The sequence below is a fragment of the Mandrillus leucophaeus genome, unplaced genomic scaffold, assembly GCF_000951045.1.
Source record: "Mandrillus leucophaeus isolate KB7577 unplaced genomic scaffold, Mleu.le_1.0 Scaffold377, whole genome shotgun sequence".
NCBI classification, from domain to species: Eukaryota; Metazoa; Chordata; class Mammalia; order Primates; family Cercopithecidae; genus Mandrillus; species Mandrillus leucophaeus.
Window position 1 is genome coordinate 383,153 of NW_012103998.1, and position 27,229 is coordinate 410,381.

General features: G+C 36.8%; 1 protein-coding gene across 1 annotated transcript in view; it reads left to right on the forward strand.

The window, feature by feature from the left end:
• The window catches only part of CDK17 (cyclin-dependent kinase 17), a 147,896-nt gene that overhangs the window by 87,783 nt on the left and 32,884 nt on the right, over positions 1–27,229 (forward strand). The window contains exons 2-4 of the mRNA XM_011990301.1: positions 11,051–11,197; positions 21,607–21,771; positions 26,261–26,394. Of these exons, the coding sequence (XP_011845691.1) occupies positions 11,051–11,197; positions 21,607–21,771; positions 26,261–26,394 (446 nt within the window). The remainder of the gene's footprint in view (positions 1–11,050; positions 11,198–21,606; positions 21,772–26,260; positions 26,395–27,229) is intronic.

Genomic DNA, 27,229 nt, shown 5'->3' on the forward strand with positions numbered 1-27,229 from the left:
TGATGTGCCCGCCTCCACCTTCCAAAGTGCTGGGATTACCGGCGTGAGCCACTGCACCAGGCCATTTTTTGTGTTTTTGGTAGAGATGGGATTTTACCATGTTGGCCAGGCTGATCTTGAACTCCTGACCTCACACGATCCATCCACTTCCCAAAGTGCTGGGAGTATAGGTATGACCCCACTGCACCCAGTCTCTTTTAGACAGCATTTATGTGGATTGAGTTTTAAAAATTCCAGTCTAACAGTCTCTGCCTTTTAATTGAAGAGTTTAATCTATTTACATTTAAAATACTGATAAGGAAGAACTCATTTTTCTAGTTAGCTGTTGTTTTCTGTATGTCTTGTTTCTAACTCCTCAATTTTTTTTTTGTTTTTGCCTTTTTATTGCACTTAGCTAATTTTTAAAATAGTGTACCATTCCAATTCCTTTGTTTTTTTCCTTTTCTGTAATATGTTGTAGTTAGTTTTTTAGTGGTTACCTTGGGGATTATAGTTAACAACTTAAAATGATAGTAACCTCATTTAAATAATACCAACTTAGTTAGTAGTGTATAACGTCTGCTCCTGTATATCTCTGTCTCTTCCCCTTTATATTGTTATTGTCACAGATTACCTTTTTATATTTTTTGTGCCCATCAGCAGATTTATAATTTTTTTTTTTTTTGCCTTTTAAGAGAAATGCAAATCAAAGTCACAATGAGATAACATCTCACACCAGTCAGAATGGCAATTACCAAAAAGTCAAGAAACAACAGATACTGCCAAGGTTGCGGAGAAACAGGGACGCTTTTACACTGTTGGTGGGAATGTAAATTAGTTCAACCATTGTGGAAGACAGTGTGGCAATTCCTCAAAGATTTAGAACCAGAAATACCATTTGACCAGCAATCCCATTACTGGATATATACCCAAAGGAGTGTGAATCATTCTGTTATAAAGATACATGCATGTGTATGTTCATTGCAGCACTGTTCACAATAACAGAGACTTGGAATCAACCCAGATGCCCATCATTGATAGACTGGATAAAGAAAATGTGGCACATGTACACCATGAATACTATTCAGCCATGAAAAGGAGCGAGATCATGTCCTTTGCAGGGACATGGATAAAGCTGGAAACCATTTTGCTCAGCAAACTAACACAGGAACAGAAAACCAAACAACTCATGTTCTGACTTATAAGTGGGAGCTGAACAGTGAGAACATTTAGACACAGGGAGGGGAACAACACTTACTGGGGCCTGTCAGAGGAGGGTGGTGGTAGGGAGAACATTAGGTAAAAGAGCTAATGCATGTTGGCCTTAATACCTAGGTGATGGGTTGTTAGTGCAGCAAACCGCCGTGGCACGTATTTACCTATATAACAAGCCTGCTCATCTTGCACATGTACCCCAGAACTTAAAAAACAATAATAAAATAACTAGAAAAACAAGAAAAGCAGAAAGAAGAGTTAAAAAACCAAAAGGGCATGAATACTCTCTTTTATAATTACCCGTGTAATTGCCTTTACCAGTGTTATGTCTTCCTATGTCCTTTCATTACATCCTGAGGGTTTCCCTTTATCTTTCTTGTAGAGTAGGTCTATTGGTGACAAACTTCTTTGGCTTTTGTTTATCTGGAAATTTCTCCTTCATTCTTGAAGGATAGTTTTGCTGAATATAAAATTCTTGGTTGACTTTTTTTTCTCTCTAGATTTAAAATGTTCCATTCCTACTGCTGCCTGGTCATCACAGTTTCTGATGACACATCAGCTGTCAATCTTATTGAGGAGCCCATATGTATGTCTAGTTGCTTTTTCTTGCTGCTTTCAAGATTCTTTATTTGTCTTTGGGTTTCTACACTTTGGATATAATGTGTCTCAATTTTGTATCTCCTTTGAATTTTTTCTTGGATTTCACTGAAATTTTTGGATGTATATATTCATGTCTTTCATCAGGTTTGAGAAGCTTTTCACCATTATTTCTTCAAATATTTCCCCCTTTCTTTTATATTTGGGAGCTCCTGTGCTGTGTATGTGGGTACACTTGATAGTGTCCCTCCCATAGGTTCATCAAGCTCTATTCATTTTTCTTCATGCTTTTTTCTTTGTATCCCTAAGACTGGTTAATTTTAATTGCCTGGTCTTCAGATTTGCTAATCATTTTTTCTGCCTGCTCAAATCTGTTGAACCACTCTAGTGAATTTTAAAATTATAGTTATTGTAATTTTTAGCTTTGGAATTTTTGTTTGGTTCCATTTTATAACTTCAGTCTCTTTGTTGATATTCTTGTTTTGCTCATACATTGTTCTCCTGATTTCCTTCAGCTCTTTGAGCATATTTAGGACAGTTGATTTAACATTATTGACCAGCAATTCCAAATTCTGTGCTGCTTCAGGTTTCTGTCAAATGCTTTTATTCTTAATGGGCCATGTTTCCTGTTTGTGTGCTCTGTGGTTATTTGTTGAGACCTGGCTACTGTACTACAATGTGGTAACTGTGGTTATCGGATTCTCCCACTCATCAGGCCTTTCGCCTTTCTTGGCTAGTTGAAGGCTGTTGTCATCCCTTTGTGACTTTCCAAAACCATTTTTGCAAACTGTGTTTTTCTTGTGTGTGTAGTCACTGAAGTTTCTATTCCATTATCTCTGTAGTAAGTCAGTGACCTGGCAATGATATAACAATATGTGGTTTAAAGAAGGTGCTGTCTTGTTAGGTCTTAGAGTAGATGCAGATGCGCCTCCCCTGCCCAGTAGCCCCAGAGGGCCTAAATAAAGGCAAGCATCTGCCTCTGTGCCTGTCTCTCAGTGATCCACCAAACTGACCAAAATATTCGAATTTTTGGAGGACAAACTTCTCCCACTGCCTGCTGTGGCACTAATAAGTCGCTCCAGAGATGGGGGCTGCTATTCCCTACTGTCGTGGCAAAGCTGAGAAATGGTGAATGTTAGCTACTGGTTTGCCCATGTGGGTCTCCTATCAGGATCAGTAGTCTCTGCATGAAGCATTTTCCTGGTTGTTTTAAGTGTCTAATTAGGTTCCATACTTGGAAGATAGTTGATTCTTGTTGTTTTTCCAGTTTACTGGTTGTTTTTGGTACAAGGACCAAGCTACAAGGACCAAGGACCAAGCTCTAGGGCATTCTTTTCTCTGACGTTTTACACCTCAAGTGTCACAATAAACTAATATTGTCTTTCTCATGATATTTATGAATGGAGGAAAATATTTGGTACATTTCTTTTTTTCTAGTTTGTGTGTTTTGCTATTCATACTATCAAAAGAAAAGAATCAGCCTCAGATTTGAACACATCAAGGATTAATTTTTTTTTTAGACAGAGTTTCTCTCTTGTTGGCCCAGGCTGGAGTGCAATGGCATGATCGTGTCTCACTGCAACTTCTGCCTCCGGGTTCAAGTGATTCTCCTGCCACAGCCTCCCAAGTAGCTGGGATTACAGGCATGTGCCACCACACCCAGCTGATTTTGTATTTTTAGTAGAGATGGGGTTTCTCTGTGTTGGTCAGACTGATCCTGAACTCCCGACCTCCGATGATCTGCCTGCCTTTGCCTCCCAAAGTGCTGGGATTACAGGTGAGAGCCACCACACCTGGCCAAAGATTAAAATTTTTAAGTGTTTGTTTAAAAAATCTATAGTATGATTGCAATTTTAATTCAGTGTTCTGTCAGTATTTTGTGCAATCACTTCATGCGTTTTTTTTTTTTTCTTTTCTTTTCTTTTTTTTTCTGAGATGGCGTTTCGCTCTGTCACCTGGGCTGGAGTACTGTCGCATGATCTTAGCTCATTGCAACCTCCACCTCCCAGGTTCAAGCGATTCTTCTGCCTCGGCCTCCTAAGTAGCTGGGATTACAGGTGCACACCCCCATGCCTGGCTAATTTTTGTATTTTACTTTGTGTTTTATGCAAATAACAACATTGTCTCTAGTGAAAAAAGTTTAAGTTTTAAACATTGGTTATTCCTCATTCTGTATGATTAGCTTACATGTCCTGGAGTGTGTTCGGTATTTGTCATGACTTAATTATTGTGGGGAAAATAACAGAGTATTTGCTTACATGCCACCTAATGAGTTCACTTTTTATACAGTAGTTTTATTTATAGTCATAGTTGCTGAAAATGTTATGAAGAAATAAATCTGTCTTTATCTCTGTTTGATATTTCAGAAAGACTGACAAAAGCAACATTAAGTGGAAAAACCTTAGTTTCCCATATAAATCCTAGATTTTATTCTTCACAATACTTGATCTACGTGTAAACTTTGCTTATTTACCTAAAGGAAAGTCATTTAAAAATAACATTTAGCGTTTTCTTTAATATTTTGCAATTATTAGCAAAAAACTGTTTTAAGAATATTTCAAAAACATAAACAGTTGATTGCCACTCTACTACATCCTTTTATATTAGAGTAGCTTGAATATAAGGTGAAATTGTATCCAAAGAGTTTCTTACTGCAAATGCTGAGAAAACCACACTGTAACACCATTTTTACAAGTAAAGACTCATACCAGAACATCTAGTTTGGGAGTATTTATAGCTGTTATCGTCTTTAAAAACAGTGTATGGTATGCATATTTTTCTATTCCCAAGGCCCATTAGTTGGCATTCTACATTATCTGTATTCTTTAAGTAAATAGAATACTTACCTTTTCGGGATAAAAGAAACATAAAAACTTTCCTTAATTGTATAGCAGATAATCCAAGAACAAGTTTAGCCCAAGGTGAAGTAAGATAATACATTATATTTGCAAGTTCCTTTTATGTGCTTGTTGTTGAGAACTGATTTTTGAACATTTTCAACTGTCTTTAAATGGAGAGTTATATGCTGTCATTCTGTTACCCTTTACTGCCCTTCTACCATTTTAAATTTGATCTAAGTATTACAGAAAGCTAGCAGTGTTTTTGACATCTAGAAAAACATTAGTTTTGCAGTACATACACGTACATATATGAGACGTGTGTGTGTATACATATGCAATGTGTGTGTGTGTGTATATATATGGTAAGTGCTATGAGTAAAAACTAAGGATAAAGGAATAGAGTCAGAAAAGGGCCCTCTGAAGAATAACATTCACACTGAAATGTGAACATTTAGTCATTTACCATTAAGTCACATTGTTTAATCTGTCTTAATATTCATAGAAACGGTAATGTAGGATAATGGCCTCCAGATTCATCCGTTTATTCTAAGCAAACTAATGTAGGAACAGAAAACCAAATGCCACATGTTCTCACTCATAAGTGGGAGCTAAGCAATGAGAACACATGGACACAAAGAGGGGATCGACAGACACTGGGGCCTACTTCAGGGTGAAGATTGGAGGAGGGAGAGGATAAAAAAACTGCCTCTTGGGTGTTATACTTATTACTTTGGTGACAAAATAATCTGCACACCACAGAACCCCATATATGCAGTTTACCTATATAACAAACATGTTCGTGTACTCCTGAACCTGAAAGTTAAAAAAGAAATGATAGTGTAAAGATCTTAATAATCTCAAACATTTTTATTAAACTGATAAAATATTTTAACCAAACTCTTGAGTGTTCAAATTTTAGATAATCAGTAATTTAGCACTGCCCTATTACAGTAAATATTAAAAATTAACCTTAAAGCCAATGTAAGTAGTAGTAAGTAGTAGTTTTTAATGTAAGTAGTAGTTTTTACATCACAAAAGTTGTTTTTAGCTTAGCGTATGTGCTTTTGTTCTCAGCTAACAAAATTCAATGTTGATATGCACAGTTCTACGTAAAGATGATTAGAAGTGTCAAGGAACCTATTTCATCTGGGAATATTTTTTCTGTAATAATGATCTAGGCTGTGGTAATGAAATTCTTTATTATCTGTGTTTACAAATCACTGTAACTTAATTAAAGCTTTACAATTATACCACAGATTAAAAATAGGAACAATTTGAAGATGTGATTTTATTTGAAAATTTTGTAGTAAGGTTTAGCTTTATAAGTATTTTTCTCTTGCTTTTAGGAATTAGAAATAACTTTCTTATTCCTGACAGAATATAAAATAAGCATAGTTAAAATTGTTTTATAGACAAGGATTTTCTTCACTCTTTGATGATGAAATAAGTGTCATGCATATTATTCTGAGTTAGAAGCACATAGAATATCCTCTGATATATTGTTCAAGTGCACTATATGAAGAAAAGATTAAGGTTTATGTGATTCTATTTTTTTTCTTTTGGACTCTCTTAAAACCATGAAGATCTACTTGATGCTCCATATCAGCATTGTCCAGTAGAAATGTAATGGGCACCCCATATGTAATTTTTAAGATTTTTGTAGGCATATTTTTTGAAAACTTTTTAAAAGGCTGAGTTAATTTTGGTGATATTTTTTACTTAACCAAACATCTAAAATATTTTTCAACATTATTTTATTTATTTATTTATTGCGACAGAGTCACTCTGTCACCCAGGCTGGAGTGCAATGACACAATCCTAGCTCACTGCAACCTCTGCCCCCTGGGATCAAGTGATTCTCATGCCGCAGCCCAAGTAGCTAGGATTATAGGTGCGCACCACCATTCCTGGCTAATTTTTGTATTTTTAGTAGAGATGGAGTTTTGCCATGTTGACCAGGCTGATCTTGAACTCCTGGCCTCAAGTGATCCGCTCACCTCGGCCTCTCAGAGTGCTGGGATTACAGGCATGAGCCATTGCGCTTGGCCCTCAACATGTTATTAATATAATAGTTATTAACCTTTTTTTGGTGAGGGATAATAAATGTTATTGTCTGAAGCCACTAAGGTTTTTTTTTTTTTAATTTTTAAAAAAGTTGTAAAATACACGTAACAAAATTTACTATTTTTACCATTTTGAAGTGCAGTTCAGCAGTATTTATTTCATATTTTTCTGCATCTTTCACCATTTTCCATCTCCAGAATTCATTTCATCTTGCAAGATGTAAACTCTGTACCCATGAAAGCATAACTTCCCATTCCTGTCCTTCCCCCAGCCCCTGGCAACCAAAGTCCACTGTGTATTTTACAGTTGGAGCACAACTCAGTTTGGACTACATACTTTCAAGTGTGTCTACATACATAATAAGTGCTTATTAGCCTGCTGTTGGCTACAGTTTTGGACAGCTCAGTTCTGTGCTGTAATAGATACTGAATCCATTTATAGTTGGTCTATGTTACAGAATGTTACTATGTTATATGAATTAATTCTGTAGTAACATTTCTGTAATATTTTATTATTTGGTCCTTATTTGTCATCCAGAACAATAGGCAAGTCCAGTGGTCAGCAAAATGGTCATTCAAAAGTGGTGTGGCAAGATTCTGAAGTGGTGATATCTGTATAGTTGGATACGCATTAGTGACTAGATGCCTGTGTTTGAGAAAGTTGGAGTCGGAAATGTTGGTAGTTATGAGCTACCATCTCTTAGGACTTGTTGTTGGGGCATGTGGATTTCTTGGAGTGTGCGTTGGGAATCCCCAAGACCAACCCATTGTGCTTGATTTGCTCGAAGGACTCGTAGAAAAGCTGTTAAACTCATGGTTATGAGAAGCTGTTAAACTCATGGTTATGATTTGTTATGGCTAAAAGATACCAATGAAAATCAACAAAAAGAAAAGGTATATAGCTTGAAGTCCAAGAGGATCCAGATGTGAGCTTTCATTTGTCTTCTTCCACTGGAGTTGCATGGGCTATGACAACATGCAAAGAGCTTTAACCAGAGAAGCTCACCTGAGTCTTGTTGTGCAAGAAAATTACTGTGGATCTGTTAGGCATGGAGTGCTCATATGACTGACTTTAGTTACTCAATCTCCAGCCTCTCCTGCAGGTCCTTCCTCACCTGAGAAATCAGACTGATACAGTATGTGCAAAAGCCCTAGGCATACAAAACAAGCATTAAACGTAATTCATATTGTTTATATAGATTATCTGATGTGATCCAAGGTCTCTTTTATACAGAGACACTCTTACCAGGCAGGATATTCCAAGGGCTCGGAGGTTATCTCCCAGGAGCCTCTCACAGACTAGTGCTTTTTTCAGAATGTGCAGAGTTACAGTACCCCAAGCCTCCCTAGTTACTTCTTTACTGCACAGGGTGATTTGGGAGCCTAACAAAGGAAGATGTCGCTAGTGTAAAGTCTTACAGAAACAAAGCGTAGATGAGAGTGGCAACAGCTCAGTACAACTTAAATATCTAATATGTTTAAACAAATGGCCTGAGTTACTGACTCTGGGTAGAGCTATAAAGGTTGATTATCACAAGTAAAGAATAGCATTTAGGATAACCATACAATTAACAGGTTTCTTAATTGGAATCAACTTCATGGTTTACTTTCTCCTTTAAATTCACCTTGCTTGGAAAGTGCATGTATTATCTAATCCACATCAAAACCTCCATTTCTGCCTGTGATGGAGTAACTTGTAACAGACTAAAACTGCTGAAAACTAGAAATGCTGGGGGGAAAAATCATTTTGAAGGCATTGTAAAGGTTCTCCGTGAATCAACACTTGAAGAGTCAAGATTCAGGAGAGAAGTGAGGCAGACACACTCTGTGCTGGTTTTCCTCTTGATCCATTTTCCAACTCTTAAACTGTTGGGGGTAAGAAGATAAAAGCTGAGCAAGGCGTAAGAGATGAGCAAAAAACGACTGAAGAAGTTGAATGGAGCTTTCAGTAGTAGTTGTTGTTGTTCTGGCCCTAGGTTTACAGTTAGAATCTGTTGAAGAGCCACACCATAGAGTGAGGACAAATCAGAGGCCTACCAATCTTTATAGTGTCTGAAACCCAGTCTCAAGTCAGCTCAGTCCCAATTGGATTGTGTCAGTCTGCTCCTACAGAGACTGTTAAAAAAATAAAAATTAAATCCTCTCTGGAGGAAGGTGACGTCATCTGGAGGCTCTACGGTTTTTCTATACACATTTGCGAATGATAACTCAATGTCTTACATACAATAAAAAATTACTAAGCATACAGGAAGATCAAGAGAAGAAAATTGACAAGAGAAACCGATTCACAGATTGTGCAGACTTTGGAGTTAAAAACAGGGGCTGTAAAATATTGTATTTGGTTTATGAAAATAGATGCCGAGGTGGAGAATTTCACTAGAGAACTAGCATCTGTAGAAAAGAATCAAATGGAAATTCTAGAGCTGAAAAATACAGTAACTAAAACTTGGAGCACAACAGATGGGTTTTAACTGTAGGTTAGACACAAATGAAAAGAAGATTTGTGAACTGGAGGATACATTAATAGAAAACATTTAGGAGCATAAACTTGACTTTAAACTGAGCTAAGGAATAGGAACTTTTCAATATTTCACCAAAGTATATCTCACCAAAGTATGTCTCGTATTTTAGAGCATATGGGTGAAAAGAGTCCTTATTGAAGTGCAGTCGCAACTCTTGCTATTTTAATGTGTGTTTAGTATTTTTTGGTATTTTTATTATAGTGGATTTTAAAAATTTATTAACATTATTTAAGAGACAGCATCTCATTCTATCACTCAGGCTGGAGTGCAGTGGCACATTCGTAGCTCACTGCAGCCTCAAATTCCTGGGCTCAAAGTGATCCTCCCACCCCAGTCTCCTGAGTAGCTGAGCATATAGGCAGATGCCACCATGCCTGGCTAATTTTTTTGTTTTTTTCAGTAGAGACAAGTTCTCCCTGTTTCCCAGGCTGGTCTTAACCTCCTGACCCCAAGAGATCCTCCTGCCTTGGCCTCCCAAAATGCCAGGGTTACAGGCATGAGCCACTATGCCAAACTGGTTTCTATTTTAAAATATAAGTATATAATATGAAAGTGGTAAAATATACAATTATTACTTAAAAGTTTATTTGTGATACCTCCCCCCAGCTTTTGAGCAAACAAAAATTATTCTATAGCTAATATGCATAGATTACCTGTTCAGTAAACTCAGTTACTTAGAATAAACTCTTATACTGAAAAAATAAGCAAAACATGTACAGATATAAAATAGATATCCGGAGCTGGATGGTAAATCCCCAGTACTTTAACATAGAGGTGTTATGTGGCCCTTATTCTTAGTTGATTGGGATAATGGTTATAGCGTGCATGGCAGTCTGGTAAGCCAGCTCATCACAGAAATACCAAATTAGGAAATTGTGGGTCAAGAATTTGGATTTGGCATGAGTACCTTGTTTCATCATATCCAAGACTCTACTGTGAATTATACCATTAATTTATGTACCCGTAAGAAAAAATACTGCCAGTTACATTTTGATACCATATTAATTGTGAGATACATTCTGATTTCAAAGATGTTAAAGTGTGGAGGAAAAAGTAAGTGGTAATTCTGGTTTTAAATCTCAGTTCTGTCATTTATTTGTTTGACATGAGTCAAGGAACTTCTTTGAGCATGTTTCCTCATGTATGAAAATGGGATAGTGTACTTTGCTTTTCAGAATGAGGAAGACTTAATTAGAGATAGGAAAGTATCTACTGTGTGTCGGGCATTCAGTACCAGCTAATTTGGCTTTCGTTTCTTCCTTCTAAAGCTTGGTTCTCTTAGTATGAAAGAGACACTTGAAAGCCTAACAAGGAAAAACAAAACCAAACTCTAATGTACTGGCTGTGTAAGAGCGTAAAAAGGAAAATTTCTTGTTGGAGCTGTTTAATTGTCAAACATTGTTCTTTGTCTTCCTCCATTACCTTACCCTCCCCCCAGTTACATCTGAAGATACCACTGGCTGGTTCCAATATGATGATTGATATTTATGTGATGGAACCTAAGCATCAAAATAATGTTGATATTTTACTAAAATGGCTTTTAAAATACACATTTTAAGAAAATTTCCAATCCTTCTAAACTTATTTGTGATGCTTAAAGTCCCACTCTTTAGTTTATAGAATTCCTACTCTTCTGATGATGCCAAATAAATACAGCCATTATTCAGAGTAGGTGGATCTTTTTTAAAAAGGGGTTGGATTTGGTGATGTTTGGCAGAAGTGAGAATTCCTCATTATATTCCTATTTTTAAAATTTCCAGTAAACCCAGGTGGTATTTTTCTTTAGTGGTAAAATATTTATAGCTTTAGTTTTGTGTTTATTCTTTTCTTTCAGGATTTTTCAAGCCACATTCAATTGATAGGATGAAAAAATTTAAGAGAAGGCTATCCCTCACTCTTCGAGGAAGCCAGACTATTGATGAATCATTGTCTGAATTGGCTGAACAAATGACTATTGAAGAAAACAGCAGCAAGGATAATGGTAAATATTTGGCATAGGGGGAGATGCTTCTTCCTTTTACTTTATGAATAGAATGTAAATATACTTTTTAGATAAGTTCATAATAGCTTCCTTTTGTTTATTTCTGTCTCATTCCATGGTTTCTTAGGAAATTGAAGACTGTACAACTTTTGTTTGCTTACTAACTGAAATATTTCCTTCTCACTCCAACATTACGATACCTGGTCTCAAACCCTGATGAATTGTTCTATTCCACATATCCTTCCATTTTTCACTAGTTCTGAAATAAGGGTGCATTTTATAATATTATCTTGATTGTTAAATAACTATTAATATTTTCGTTATTATAACTACAGTTAATACAGCTTAAAAGTGCATAGGAAGTGTGTGAAATTTCTGTTTGTGGCTTCATCATAGTTTCATAATGTTTCATGCATTCGACAGTGCTTTTTACAACATAAAGTAGTAGTATCCAGATGTTAAAATAAGAGCTTGTTAAATGTATTAAACACAAAATCCTGTTGAAATTTCTAGAGGAAGGCTACATACTCAAATCTGAAATAGCCCTAGGGATGTCATAATAATAACTGGGAAGGAACTTACGTGACTGGCTTTCAGTGTGTCATGATGTGCAGAGTATCTGGCAAATCTTCCTTACCTGTGCCTGAAATTCTCCTGTTAGAGATTTGTGGCAGTGGTTAGAAAGCATGAATACGCTTACCCCTTCCACTAGAATGCAAATATTTACGTTCTGACAGACGAAAAGGTATAGTGGAGTGGGCTCTGGACTTTTAAAATCATGGGTTTGGATTTTGGATACACTAATACACTTAAACATTTCCTAGTTGATGACTCTGGGTAAGCCATTTATCCTACCCAGGCTTCAGTTTTCTTATTTCCTTTCCTCAGAAGGGTCATTATTTGCTCAAGGTTACCCAGCTCCAGAACCAGTACTTTAGAACCCAGATTTCTTCACTTCCAAGTCTACAGCATTGCTACTGTTCTGCAAGGAGCCTTTCATTCATTTGTTAAGGTTTTCCTTGATAACATCTACCTTTTTTTTTTGAGACAGTCTCGCTCTGTGCCCAGGCTGGAGTGCAGTGGCACAATGTCAGCTCACTGCAACCTCTGCCTCCTGGGTTCCAAGTGATTCTCCTGCCTCAGCCTCCTGAGTAGTTGGGATTACAGGCATGGGCCACCATGCCCAGCTAAGTTTTTTGTATCTTTAGTAGGGATGGAGTTACACCATGTTGACTAGTCTTGAACTCCTGACCTCAAGTGATCTGCCTGCCTCGGCCTCCCAAAGTGCTGGGATTACAGGTGTGAGCCACCGCGCCTGGCGTCGTTTTGTTTTTGTCATGGTAGGGAGGAGAGGAAATTTAATATAATAATTTGGATATTATTTTAAATCCAAATTACATTTGGGTCAAATCTCAAAGATTACTTTATGATTTTACTGTTGTTCCTCTTGCCAGAGGACCTCTTCTAGATACACAGAGCAAAATCCTTAATTCTCTTTTAGACCCCCTCATTGAATTTTTGGTGGGAAGCCCAGTGTGCTTACTTTTATGATAGAATGGTCTTGCCGATGTGTTTGCCAATGATCAGGAATAAAATAAGCACAGTACATACCATAGTGGATGGTTTCTGTGACATATTTTTAGTATTTGACTACAAGACAAATCTCTTTTCCTAAAGAGAAGGTGTGAGTCAAAGAAAATGAACGTATGTTTTAGCTAATATTTTAGACCAGTTGCATATTTTCTGGAATATTTTGGTATTAACTATCATAAAACATGCTTTGTTTTTAACAAATGGTGAAAGATTAAAAATATTTGTTTTTTCAATTTGTATGTGTTTATTAAAACTTCTTTTATTACGGTAGTAACTTTTAATAGGTAGTAAAGAAGGGCAAATAGGTTATCTGTTGAGTTTCTTCTTGACCTGACTTACTTGAAGTAATACTTGAGTATGTCGTAAGAGACATTGATTCCTCTTGGGTTACAAAGATTGCTGGTAGCATCGGCTACCATAATCTACTATTGCTTGTTTTCTCTCTGTAGTAGCACATGGATTTCACCAACAGCTTTCACAGAGATTCTACACCTTTTTGGTCACCTGTCAGTGCCTAATAGCTGATTCCAACACATTCTTTTCTTGTGGAACGTATTTTAGAGTATAAAAGCTGTTAGGTCACATACACAGATGCAGTCCATGCCAGAATTCAGAGAATATAGCATAATGAATGTCAAGTATATACTTTTTAATTGATCTTCTTACATACAATATAAGCAGTTTATGAAGCAACAGTGAGCTTTGTTTAATGCCAAATAGTAGCATAATGCTAGCTGAAGGAGTAGGAGGAATATACAGTCATACATTGCTTAACAACGGGGATGAATTCCGAGAGATGTGTTATTACGCCATTTCATCATTGTGCAAACATCAGAGTACACTTAACAAAACTAGGTAGTATAGCTTACTGCACACCTAGGCTACATGGTACAACCTGTTAAATAATAGGCTACAAACCTGTACAGCATATTATGGTACTGAATACTGTAGATAGTTGTAACACAATGGTAAGTGTTTGTGTATCTAAGTATATATAAACATAGAAAAGGAAATGCATTGTGCTACTATGTTACAGCAGGTACAGCATCACTAAGCTATAGGAGTTTTTCAGGTCCATTATAATATTATGAGACCACTGTTGTATATGATGTCTATCATTGACTGAAACATCACATGGCACATAACAGTAGTTTATAATTTCCCTAAACTGCTTTTGGACCAATTTTTGATCACTTGTCTCTTGATTAGTCACAGGCATGATCACAGTCCTGTTACTCTTGCATATCTAGGCACATGACTCTCATGCATACTCTAGATCCAGAACACATTAATTGGGGGGTAATACTATAAACATCTTGGAAAAATTATGTGTATGATGCATTTGGTTATACTTATACCCATAATCTCACTCATGCATGTTCTACCTCTATCCAAACAGAATGTGAGATATTATCTCTCTCATTTTGATAACTGAGTCATACTATGAAGGTTTTAACTCAGTTATAAATCTGTAATATAATTCACATTACTTTGTTTATAGAAACTAGTATGTTTGCACATTGACTGGTTGGTTGAACCTAGGAATGAAGAATCCTGAATTTGTATTCAGTATGTTAAAAAAAAAAAGTTGAAAGTTTGCAAATTTGGTTGATTTAAGGATACTGGCCTTAACTCATTACACCTTTCCCTAAATATGAATAAAATTTTTGCACAAAAATTTACAAACTGAAATGTACAAAATAATTTTTTCTGTAGTGCCTGGAAGAAAAAGAATTTTGAGCCTATCAGATTTCTTTTTACTAACTGAGAAGTGTTGAATGTTCAATTTTTAAAAACCTGTCAAGGCCAAGCATGGTGGCTTATGCCTGTAATCCCAGCACTTTGGGGAGGCCGAAGTGGGCAGATCACTGGAGGCAAGGAGTTCTAGACCAGCCTGGCCAACATGGTGAAACCTGTCTCTACTAAAAATACAAAAATTAGCTGAATGTGGTGGCGCATGCCTGTAGTCCCCCAGCTGCTCAGGAGGCAGGAGAATTGCTTGAACTCAGGAGGCGGAGGTTGCAGTGAGCCGAGATGGCGCCCCTGCATTCCAGCCTGGGTAACAGAGCTAGACTCCATCTCAAAAACAAAACAAAACGAAAAAAAACCTGTCAAAAATTAATTTACCTCAGTTCTTCGAAAAGTTAAACGTAGACTTACTATATGACCCAATAATTCTGTTCCTAGGAATATACCCCAAATAATTGAAACAGGTAATCAAAGTCTTATACACAAATATTTACATTTGTAGCAGCACTATTCACAACAGCTAACATGGAAACAACCCAGATGCCCATCAGCAGATGAATGGATAAACAGAATGTGGTCTGTCCGTAGAATGGAATATTATTCGATACATAAATGAAGCGCTATGTGCGATAGCATAGATGAACTTTGAAAACTGAAAGGAGCCAGACCCAAAATACTCTTATGACTCCATTTATATGAAGTATCCAGAATAGGTAAATCCATAGGGTCAAAAAGCAGATTAGTGGTTCCCAGAGGCTGATAGGGAGAAAAGACTGAGGAGTGACTGGTTAATGTGTATGGAATCTCCTCTGGTGATATGAAAATGTTCTGGAAAACAGAGAGGTTATGGTTGTACCACATTCTAAGTATATGAAATGCCACTGAATTGTATACTTTAAAATGGTTAATGTTATAAGAATTTCATCTCAATTAAAAATTCAGTTCATCTGAGCTACAGCTTTCCCTCATAGACGCTCAATTTATTTGATGTCTTTTTTTTTTTTTTGCTGTCACTGCAGCAGAACACATGTTTGTTAAGTCTTAATTCTATTTTAAGACTTACCACAGAAAGTTATATTTCAGAATCTTGTGTTTACATAGCCTTGAACTTATTTTTTCTTATATTGGGAAGATATATTGAGATTGTTGAATCTGATGAGGAGAATAGGTGACAATTTAAATGTGAGGAAGAGAATAAATCACAGTTGTAGAAAGGTAAAGTTATGTTATGTTGTACATATACTACTTGAGACTTCTTGACCAACTGAAATTCTTCATCTAATGTACATGTTCTCAAGAAGTGTAGTCAGATAAACCTAACAATGTCACTAATCATGATTATTTAGGATTAGAAGTAACACCAAAAGGCAAAGATTAAAATGGCCTGGTTCTCCTGAGATTCCAAATTCTCATTCTTAACAGCCCCATTTGTACAGTGGAGCAATTTGTCATGTTTGGAGTCAACAAATCCCAGTTTTATGGATATTGTGAGCCTCTGTCTTTTACCTTGGTCTCTTTATCTTGCTGATCTCTTACGTGATAGCTGTGACAGTTTGTGGTTACATTAGAACAGTAACTGTTTTTTACAACAGTGGATAACATAGGGAGTTTAAGGAGGACTAACTCCTACACACATAGCACAAGTTCCAGGAAAGGTTGAAGCTGAAGGCATAAACTCCATTGGATATATGTAGGATCTAGAATGGGATCAGGCTAGTAGTAATGTTTAAAAGAGTAGGATTGGGAGGAGGGAATGGCTTAGGCTATGAGTTGGGCTGTGAAATTGCATGTTCCTGCTCATAGTTCACGTAATGAAAAGATCCAGATAAATAAGATGCCAAATAACACTTCTTAGTGGAATCATAATGTTTGCCATGTTGTGGTGGTAAAAATCATTGGAAATCCTTACTTGGAACTAATTATAGACTATAAAAGATCTGCAGTGTTTCATGTAGATTTCCATTACTTTTTTAAAGTTAAGGTAAAATATATATAACACAAAGTTTAACATTTTGAAGTATACGATTCAGCAGCATTAAATACTTGTCTATTTACATGTGTATCCATCACTGCTACCCATGTCTATAACTTTTTCATCATCCGACACTGAAACTCTGTACCCATTAAACAATACCTCCACATTCCCTCCTCTCCCCAGCCCCTGGTAACCACCATTCTACTTTCTGTCTATGAATTTGCCTATTCTAGGTACCTCATATAAATGGAACCATGTAATATTTGTCCTTTTGTGTCTGACTTATTTCCCTTAGTGTTATTATTGAATTGGCCAGTTAATTACTTTCAAGATCTGGAAGTGTTAGAACAGTTTATTCTGTTTTATTGTGGCTCTCTCATGGGCTACAATCTCTTCTCTATCTATACCCTCTCCTTGGGTGACCTCATCCAATCCTATAATTTCTGCTGCCATATATATGTTGACTACTCCTAAGTCTGAATCTCCAGTTAGGCTCTTCATCTGGATCTCTAGATTCATATTTAAATGCCTTCTTGTCTTCTCCACATAGATGTGTAATGGGAATCTTAGACTTCATATGACCAAATCAGAATTCTTGATTTCCTTTCTCCAAAATCTGCCTCTCCTCAAAGTTTCCTCACTTAACCAGTTACTAAAACTAAAAATCTAGGTGTTGTCCCTGATTCTTTTCTCTCCTTTACCTTCCTGTTGTCTCCTCCCTGCCCCCAACCCCCACCATTGTGGCTTCCAATTTTTTACCACATAAATAACCTTTACAAACTCATGATTATGATAGTCATCTGTATCAGAGGTCCCCAACCTTTTTGGCATCAGGGACCAGTTTTGTGGAAGACAGTTTTTCCACAGACTGAGGTTGGGGGGATGGTTTCAGGATGATTCAAGCATATTATATTTATTGTGCCCTTTATTTCTGTTATTATTACATTGTAATATATAATGAAATAATTACATAACTCACTATAATGCAGAATCAGTGAGAGCCCTGCCCTTGTCTTCCTACAACTAGATGGTTCCATCTGAGGGTGGTGGGAGACAGTGACAGATCATCAGGTATTAGATTCTCATAAGGAGCACAAAACCTAGATCCCTCGCATGCACAGTTCACAACAGGGTTAGTACTCCTGTGAGAATCAATGCTGCCACTGATCTGACAGGAAGTGGAGCTCAAGCAGTAATGTGAGTGATGGGGAGTGGCTATAAATACAGATGAAGCTTTGCTCACTCGCCCACTGCTCACCTCTTGGCCAGGTTCGTAACAGGCCATGGACCAGTACTGGTCTGTGACCCAGGAGTTGGGGACCCCTGATCGATGTGACTGATGTGCAATTCCAATTATAGTCCATTAATAAATCATGTTTCGTATATTTTTAACAGTTGATCTGGCAAAGATTTAAAAATATTTTGAGGCTAGGCATGGTGGCTCCTTGTAATCCCAGTGCTTTGGGAGATCAAGGTTAGGAGGATCACTTGAGCCCAGGAGTTTGAGACTAGCTGGGCAACATAGCAAAACCCCATCTCTACCAAAAAGACACCGATTAGCCAGGTGTGATGGTGTGTGCCTATAGTCCCAGCTATGGTGGGGAGGATGAAGTGGGAGGATCACATGAGCCCAGGTGGTTGAGGCTGCAGTGAGCTGTGACTGCACCACCGCACTCCAGCCTGTGCAACAGAGCAAGACCCTGCCTGGAAAAAAAGAAAAAAAAAATCTTTGAATAGACGTTTTTACTATAAATGCTGACTAAAAGCTGGGTGGTAGGAGTGTGTGTGAAACTAATTTAGCAATCGTGTCTGCTGGCCTGTTGCTTCTGTCTTTGTAATATGTCCTAAATCTGTCTGCTTCCCTCCGTCTTCAGTACAGCTATCCTAGTCTAAGCCACCAACATTTGTTACTTAGGGTACTATAGTAATCTCCTCCTTTTGCTCTTGGTTCCCTATTGCCTGTTTTTCAAACAGCAACCAAGGTGGTATCTTAAAAAATTATTTTCAATAATTACAAATTCAAAGGAAGTTACGAAGATAATATGCAAAGGACCCATACTTGTACCGTTCTCCCAGTCCCCCTCACCATTGTGGTTCCATCTTATGTAACTACAGAACCCAGGAAATAGATACTGGAATAAAGTCTAAATATAGATCTGTGTCATGTCCTCACCTGTGTTGATTCGTATAACCACTGCAGTCAAGATAACTATTTCATCATGACAAGAGATCTGTCGTGTTACCCTTTTGTAGTCATCCCTACCCCCTTACCTCCTACTATCTCTAACCCTTCACAGTGATATTTTTGAAACATGAATCAGATCATATCACTCCCCTGCTTCAAAGCTACCACAACTGCTTCCAATCTGAGAATAAAATTCAAACTTTTATGGTAAAGTATAAAATGTTGAATGACTTGTTCCCTCCTTACCTCTCTGGTCTCACCTAGTACCACTGTTCCCTGCACGGTTAGGTACTCTAGCTATACTTGCCTTCTTTCTAGTCCTCTAACACAGTGGTTCTCAAAGTGTGATCTCTGGACCAGCAATGTCAACAGGGCCTGGGAATTTGTTAGAAACACATATTTTTAGATTCCACCCCAGACCTACTGAACCAGGAAGTCTGTGGGTGAGACCCAGCAATCATGTTTTACAGATCCTCAAAGATGATTCTGAAGCATGTTAAAGTTTGAGGACCACTATTCTAACAAGTCAAACCCTGCCATATGTCGGCTTTTGCAGTAGCTTTTTTCTCTATCTGGAATATTCTGTTATCCACAACTTACCCATCTTCCCTGACTGGCTGGCTCTTCCTTGCATTTAAATTTCTGTTAAAATTATCTCAGCAGAGAGAACTTTCCTCAGTATACAGTGTAAAATAACTAGCTACTCATTTCCACATCCCTCTATTTTAGTCTTTTGCATATTGCCTGTCATTACCTGACTTCGTGTGTGTGTGTTTTTCCCTATTAGGTTTTATGCACTCTGAGAATAGTACTTTGTTTTGTTCACCAGTTGATGCCCAGTGCCTAGAGTAGTGTTTATCAAATAGTATGTCCTTATGATCCCCATTTTTTTCCTATATTCTCCGGAACAATCAAACTATATTCTCCAGGACAGCTTTACAGAGCAACTAAAGTCTTGTCTGTAGGCAAAGTATTTGCATAATTTGTATTTAATATTTTAATATTGTGATATTTCACACGTGAAATGACCTAGAAAGAGAAAAAAATCTTCATTTTTCTTTCCTCTTTCTTGAGACAGGGTCTTACTCTGCCACCCAGGCTGGAATGCAGTGGCATTATCTTAGCTCACTGCAGCCTCAAACTCCTGGGCACAAGAGATCCTCCCGCTCTATCCTCCTGAGTAGCTGGGACTACAGGTGCATGCCATCATGCTTGGCTGAGAAGAATCTTATTGTATGCTGTAGCTTGTATTATCTCACATTGTTTGTAATTTGTTTATGCATTTATATCAGATAGCCCCTCCTTATTCGTTATTAAATCATTGATTATTTTGCTAGACTTAAGACCCCCAAATTCTTTATCAGGTACTTCCAAGGAATGTACAGATCACAGGAAACTTTAGACACGTGTTCTGTATTACTAGGTAGACATTTGCCCCTACCTCCAATCTGGTCTTTGACCCAGATTAGATAGCTTGGACCTTGAGTGAGCCTTTGGGCCCTCATGCCCCATCCTTCCTCTACACTTGCAGGCAACCAGTACTAGTAGAGGCTCAGGCCACATGGCCTTCTTGGCCCATTTTTCTGGAGCCCATACCCTGGTCCTGTTCTTCGGATCCTAGCATTTTCTTGTGAGAAAAGCCTTTCACTTTAAGGCTTGTAGCCAGCTCCTCCTGTCAGCCTGTCCTTGGTTGAGAAACCTTTACAGGCAGAGGAATCCCCTGATGAGGAGGTATCCTTATGCTTGATTGTTAGCTACAGAAGAATAGTTGGCTTCATTTTAAAAAGAATGTATTCAGAGCAGCCCAGTTCTTTTTAAAACTCCTTGGCTGCTATCAGTAAAAACAGAATTCTAATATAGAAGATTAATTATGTATCACAAGACGTATCTTTAACCTGTATCAGAGCTCTTCTTTGGAGGTGGAAAGGAGTCATGAGATTTCCAGTAAACATTACAAAACAGTTTCTCCCCCATGCATAATTAAATAGCTTTTAAGTATTATATTTTTTAAATGTTTCTGCTTGGTTATGGGTCTGTGATTGTTTAAAAATTCTTTATATTAATCCCAAATTCGGGGGAATAAACTTGGAGCCTCTGTATTGATATGTATTTAGGTATTCTGTTTTATTCACTAATTGACATACAATTTTGAATGTCCAGCAAACAGGGATGTAAATTCCTTTAGACTGGGACCATTCTTTTATATTCTAAAGCATGCTTAATTTCTTTTTTTTCTCTTTGAGACGGAGTGTTGCTCTGTTGCTTAGGCTGGAGTGCAGTGGCACAATCTCGGCTCACTGCAGCCTCTGGCACCCCGGTTCAAGCAATTCTCCTGTCTCAGCCTCTTGAATAGCTGGGACTACGGGCGTATGCCATCACGCCCAGCTAATTTTTGTGTTTTTAGTAGAGATGGAGTTTCACCATGTTGGTCAGACTGGTCTCAAACTCCTGACCTCAGGTGATCTGCCTGCCTTGGCTTCCCAAAGTGCTAGGATTACAGTTGTGAGCCACGTGCGCAGCCAAGCATGCTTAAAATAAGGCACACAGGTAGTCAGTAAATGGAGGAGTGGTATGGAAACATTCTTGAGATACACTAAAATAAACAAACGGATGAAAATTTGGTTGGGTATATTAGTAGTTTTGTGGTTCTTAGCCACTTTTGATTATGTAAGAAATGGATGGTTATTAGACCAACTTAAAATATTCAAGTATTTTCTTAAGTATTTTTTTCAGAGAAACTATTTTAATTTTAGTACTGTGTATAGGTAAGCAAAGCAGTTAGGCTAAATGTAATAATCTCTGTTACAACTTTTTGATTTGCTTTCTGTTTTGCCTTCTCAATCCTTCTCATGTGATCCTGGATCTTGGGCTGATGATGGAATGATTTTTGAATACTACGAACCACAGAGCCTATTGTGAAGAATGGCAGGCCTCCAACGTCTCACAGCATGCATTCCTTCCTCCACCAGTACACAGGATCTTTCAAGAAGCCCCCATTGCGGAGACCACACAGTGTTATTGGAGGGAGCCTTGGTTCCTTCATGGCAATGCCTAGAAATGGAAGCAGATTAGGTACTTTGATTACTTGTCTATTGTGTTTACCTTTCTGATTATACGTCACGTAAATTGTTAAGTTTTAGTTGTATAAAAGTCAGCAACTTTTATTATCTGGTTTCTTCTGTCAGATAAAAATCAAGTTGAGATCAAGAGGAATAGCAGAAAGATGGAAAGTTCTAGAGAGGTAGTAGTGCTGACAGTACAGAGAAGTAATATTTGAAAATCCTGTCCATCAGGAGGGAAATGAAACCCATAATAAATGGATGCAGTATTTCAAGATGAATGGCAATTTGGGATGGTGTTTATTTTAGGGTCATGCCTCAGTAACTTTTCAGATATTCACCGTATAGCCTAGTGCAATGATTAGTATATATGGTTATCAGCCAAATTGTTTCTTCTTCTGTCATTACGTCTTTAAATATCCAAGAAAAAAAATTTGCAAGTTTCTGTTTATATTTGTTTATTCCTCTGGCCTTTTTTGATGATGTCTTTATGTTTTTTTTTTTTTTTTTTTTTTTGAGACAGCATCTCCCTCTGTCACCCAGGCTGGAGGGAAATGTAGTGGAGCCATTGAGGCTCACTGCAGCCCTGACCTCTCAGGCTGAAATGATCCTCCCACTTCAGCCTCCTGAGTAGCTGGAACTACCTGTGCATGCCACTACGCCTGGCTAATTTTTTTTTTTTTTAAAAGAGACAGGGTCTCACTATGTTGCCCAGGCTGGTCTTGAACTCCTGGACTCAAGTGATCCACTTGCCTTGGCCTCCCAGAGTGCTGGGATTACAGGCATGAGCCACCACACCTGTCCTATTATGTTTTGATTTTTAAAATCACTTTAATTATTTTATAGTCTTCTTAGATAATTATATTTACTGAAGTTCCTAGGGGTTTTATTCTACTGCTCGTTTTATGTGCTTACTCTTCGGATAGTATATTATTTCCAAATGTGTTTCTTTAATTTTGGGAGTATGAGCTTATCTACAGTGAGGTTTTTTTCTATGAGAAATGCATATTGCCTTTATCTCTGTAGGTGTATCTCTGCAGAATGGTGTGCTGGAGTTGGCTCACACTAGTTCATGAGAGATGATTGTTAAATTTTCAGGAACTTTGCAAACTGGTTGTTAAACAGATATTAACTTTTAAATTATATAAGTTTACAAATAAGTAAACTAAATTAAAAACAAAGGTAATGAATACTCAAAAGTCGTTGCTTCCTAATTTTTTACCACTTCTAACTATTATCTATGCCACTGGGATTATTTTTTCTATTCTAGCTCTATGGTCAAAAACACTATATGATGGTGTGCTACTGCACATTTCTTCCCAACCATATGGTCAGTGTTGTCATGTTGGTAGCCTGAAGTTGTCCATGGAGAGAGAAGTCAGAAAACACTATAGATCAGGCCTTGGCTTATTGTTTTCTTGTTTATCTAGACCAGGGGTTTGCAAACCCTTTTTTTAAGGGGACAGTTAGTAATAAATGTTTTAGGTTTTATGGACATACAGTCTCTATTGCATATTCTTCTCTGTTTAATAATCCTTTAAAAATACAAAAAACATTTTTAGCTCATGGGCCATATAAAAAGAAGCCACACTTGTTCTAGACCTTTGTTCTAGAATTAAGACAGTGTATTGAAAATGTTAGTAATGCAGATTAAATTTAAAGGGTATTGTGCTGAAGGAGAAAAGTATATTGTATATGCAGCTGTTACATTACCTGATCAGCAAAGATATCCCTCTCCCCCCGACAGATGAGTAAAGTTCTAACAAGCCTTCATTGTTTCACATTTGTCTTGATGGAAATGAAAATACCAACTGGTAATCATGTCAGAACTATGCTTGTTTGTTAATGACATGAGTAATTTCTTGTTTGGGTCAGATGGTACTCAAGTATTTATTCAGTCTGAGATTAGTAAGCTTTCTTTGTCATCCAGTTCCTTGTGCAACAGGACAGATTTTTTTTAAGTGTACTCTTTAAGTCTCAAAGGTGTAGCACTTTGGGAGTTGAGCCTTTCTGTGGGAAGGTCTCACTTGTAACTCAGAAACCCAGGGCTTCATTGTTTATCCCAGTGTGGAAGGTAAACCCAGGGACCTTCTCATCAAGATCAGCAGCCTCTCCCAAGACAGTGATAAGAGTCAATTTATGCATAACAGCTTTGGGTTTTCAGTCCCCTCTTTGTTTTTGCTTCCTAGGTATTACTGATACATTTTTGCACATTCAGCTCTATGTTTTAAAATATTATATTTAAGTCAACATTTTCTTGAGGAAAGGAAGAGTTTCGTATCTCACTAGAAATGGAAGGCATCATTAAATTATTTTTAACATTTTGAAAGTGTGACAGAAAAGATTATGTGACCTCAGATGTGTTATATACCAAATTTTAAGAGGTTAGGAATGAATCACCAATACATTACTTTTGCTGCCAAATTAATTTTTTGTTCACATATCACTATAAAATTTCTCCAGAAATCTCAACATAACTGACTGAAGTGTATTCTTAGATTACATATTGAGCTATTAAAAATCCATTATCATTTGCAACTGCTTATGAATATTAATTGTTTTCTCAATATTGAGTTAACCAAGACAAAAATACAGACATAAAGTGAGTTCTAAGATAGAGTTGATATGAGACCCATGAGTTCATATTTCTCCTTAATCTAAGCAGTTCTCGTAATTTTATGTGTAAATATTTTAAAAAGTTAACATAAAATACTATTTTCAATTGTCTCACATATTGATATTTCATATAACTTCATTTGAAAAAGAGATCTAGTTATCTAGGCCGTTCTTTGATTGTTAGTTAATATGCAGTTCCCTTGAATACTTGTTAAGCACCTTCTAAGTGCCAGACGGTTGGTTAAGTTCTGGAAATAGAAAAGTGAGCAAGCTAAATCCCATCCCCAAGGATCTTATAAAATCATATGCACAAAAAAGTGTTCTTCAGTGCAGTGGGTGGGGGCACAGTAGTCAACTGTGTCTGAGATTAGAAAAGACTTCACTGAGTGATGACACATGAGCATAGTTTTGAAGACTAAGCCTGATCTCACAAGGTTGATAAAATAGGAAAAGGCATCTTTTAAAAATGAGAAAAAGCATGTGTTAAAGCAATGCAGTGTGAAACAACATAGTTCTTTTTGGAAAATGAATACGTGTATAGAAAGTAATAGTGGCAAGAGAGGAGTTCTAGAGATCTAGCATTTGTTTCTGGTATACTCTTCTTGCTAGGTTATTAGAGAATGACTGACAAATGCAGGTATATAAGTATGTAACTTGGCTGGGTGTGATGGCTTATGTCTGTAATCCCATCACTTTGGGAGGCCAAGGTGGGTGGATTCCTGAAGTTGCAGTTTTTTGAATTTTTGCAATCAGACCTTGGTGATGACCTTGAGCAGTAGGATATAAGTAACTCCCACATGCTTAGTGTTCCAGTAATGGAACACTAGGCATAAATTGCTACAAGTTCAAGATGAGCCTGAACATCACGGCAAAACCTTGTCTCTACAAAAATAAAAAATAAAAATAAAATAAAAATTAAAAAATAATAAAACAAAACAAAACACCAGATGTGGTGGGTGCCTGTACTCCCAGCTACTTGGGAGGCTGAAGCAGGAGGATTGCTTGAGCCTGGGAAGTAGAGGCTGCAGTGAGCCATGATTGTGCCACTGCACTCCGATTTGGCCAAGAGAGCAAGACCTTGTCTCAAAAAAAAAAAAAGAAAAACAGTATATAAGTTTGTTTTTAATATTTTCAAATGGAATTTATCTTCCTCACCCTACTTCCATTTAACTTTTATCTCTATTAAACATACCATAACCCACCTTTATTGTAATATGTTTTTGCTCTGAACAGATTTTGAGTATTTGAAGATCATAAACTTGTTTTTATAGTTCTCGTCCAAAGCAGATATTCAGCAAATAATTTTTTGTTTTATTTTTAACACTGAGGGTGCAGGGAGGAGAAACTGCATTAGCAGCTTTTAAGAGGTGTTTTAAAGAACATTGAAAGAATTAGCTCCATTTGACCATAGACCCAGTGACACATTATTTAATGGAAAGAATACTAAATAAGAGGCAAATGACCAGGCATCTATTCTAGCTCTGCGTCCAAGCCTTGTGACCTTTTGAAAGTCATTTAACCTTTCAAGTCTCAGTTCCCAGATCTAGAAAATGAGAGCACTGACTCATTCTCAGAGATATTATTTGCAGTTTATATTATATACTCAATATATTTTATTATAGTAATATTATATTACTCAACCCTTGATAATAACTTGAATGTTAATTTTTTTCATAATTTGAAAGTGTAAAAAAATTTCATACTACTATTTTAAGACATTTGAGTCATATTTTCATCTACTAACTGCATACCTGTGGCACCCAGAATGTAAATGACTTTTATGCTATGATTTTTACTTGTTGGCCTTCCATATTTTACCCATAGTGATAATAAATTATATATTAGAATATAGTGTATCTCTTTTAATGTTTCATTTTTTAATATAGATATTGTTCATGAAAATCTGAAAATGGGATCAGATGGTGAGAGTGACCAAGCTTCTGGGACATCATCTGATGAAGTCCAGTCACCTACAGGTGTTTGTCTCAGAAATCGTATACATAGACGGATCTCAATGGAGGTAATCACTTAAAAAATACAAATATACCTGTGAATATGTGTGTTGGTATATTTTATATATATTTACTCCACTCGATATGTATACGATACATACATATCGAGTGGAGTAAATGCCCATTTAAAAATTTTCATGAAGACACATGACACTTGTAAGAAAGTTACTTCTTTGCATTCATAAATTGCAGTCTGCGAATATTTCCACTCTTTACATTTTTATCCCAACATAGATATGCAGTATTATAGTTGCTCACATTCTGTGAAACATTTATTTTAATTTTTGGTGAAACGTTATTTTAGTTTCTCCATTAAGGAGAAGTGAATTTTCAAAAATTCTAGAAATACAGGTTGATACATTAGCAATGTCTTCTTTTTAGAAAATATTATTTTAATTATATTTTTGAGATTCATTTGGGTAATTAGCATTTTATTTTCTCTATTTCAGATTTTAAGAGGTATAAATAAAATACACAGCTTTTTTTCTTGCATTATATTATAAAAGTGGGTGTCCTTTCCTTTGTGGTTCACTATACCTACTAATCTCTGAAGCACATTTATTTCTCCATGTAAAAGGATGAAGAATTCATTTTCTTTGCTTTGTAAGCGTTGTGGTATAACCTTGAGGATATAAGTTGATCGTGACTGTTATTTCAGTACATACTGTAAACTAAAATAGGTTTCTGCAAAAAAAATTGAACATGTTTTGAAATAAAAGTATTGTTGCTTTTTTGATGCTGTTGAAATGATGATTAGGGTATCTGTCCTATTGGTTGGTTATATTTTCATTATAAAAGGATTGCATCTTGATCAGTTAAGGAAAACTTACCAGTTTTCTAAAT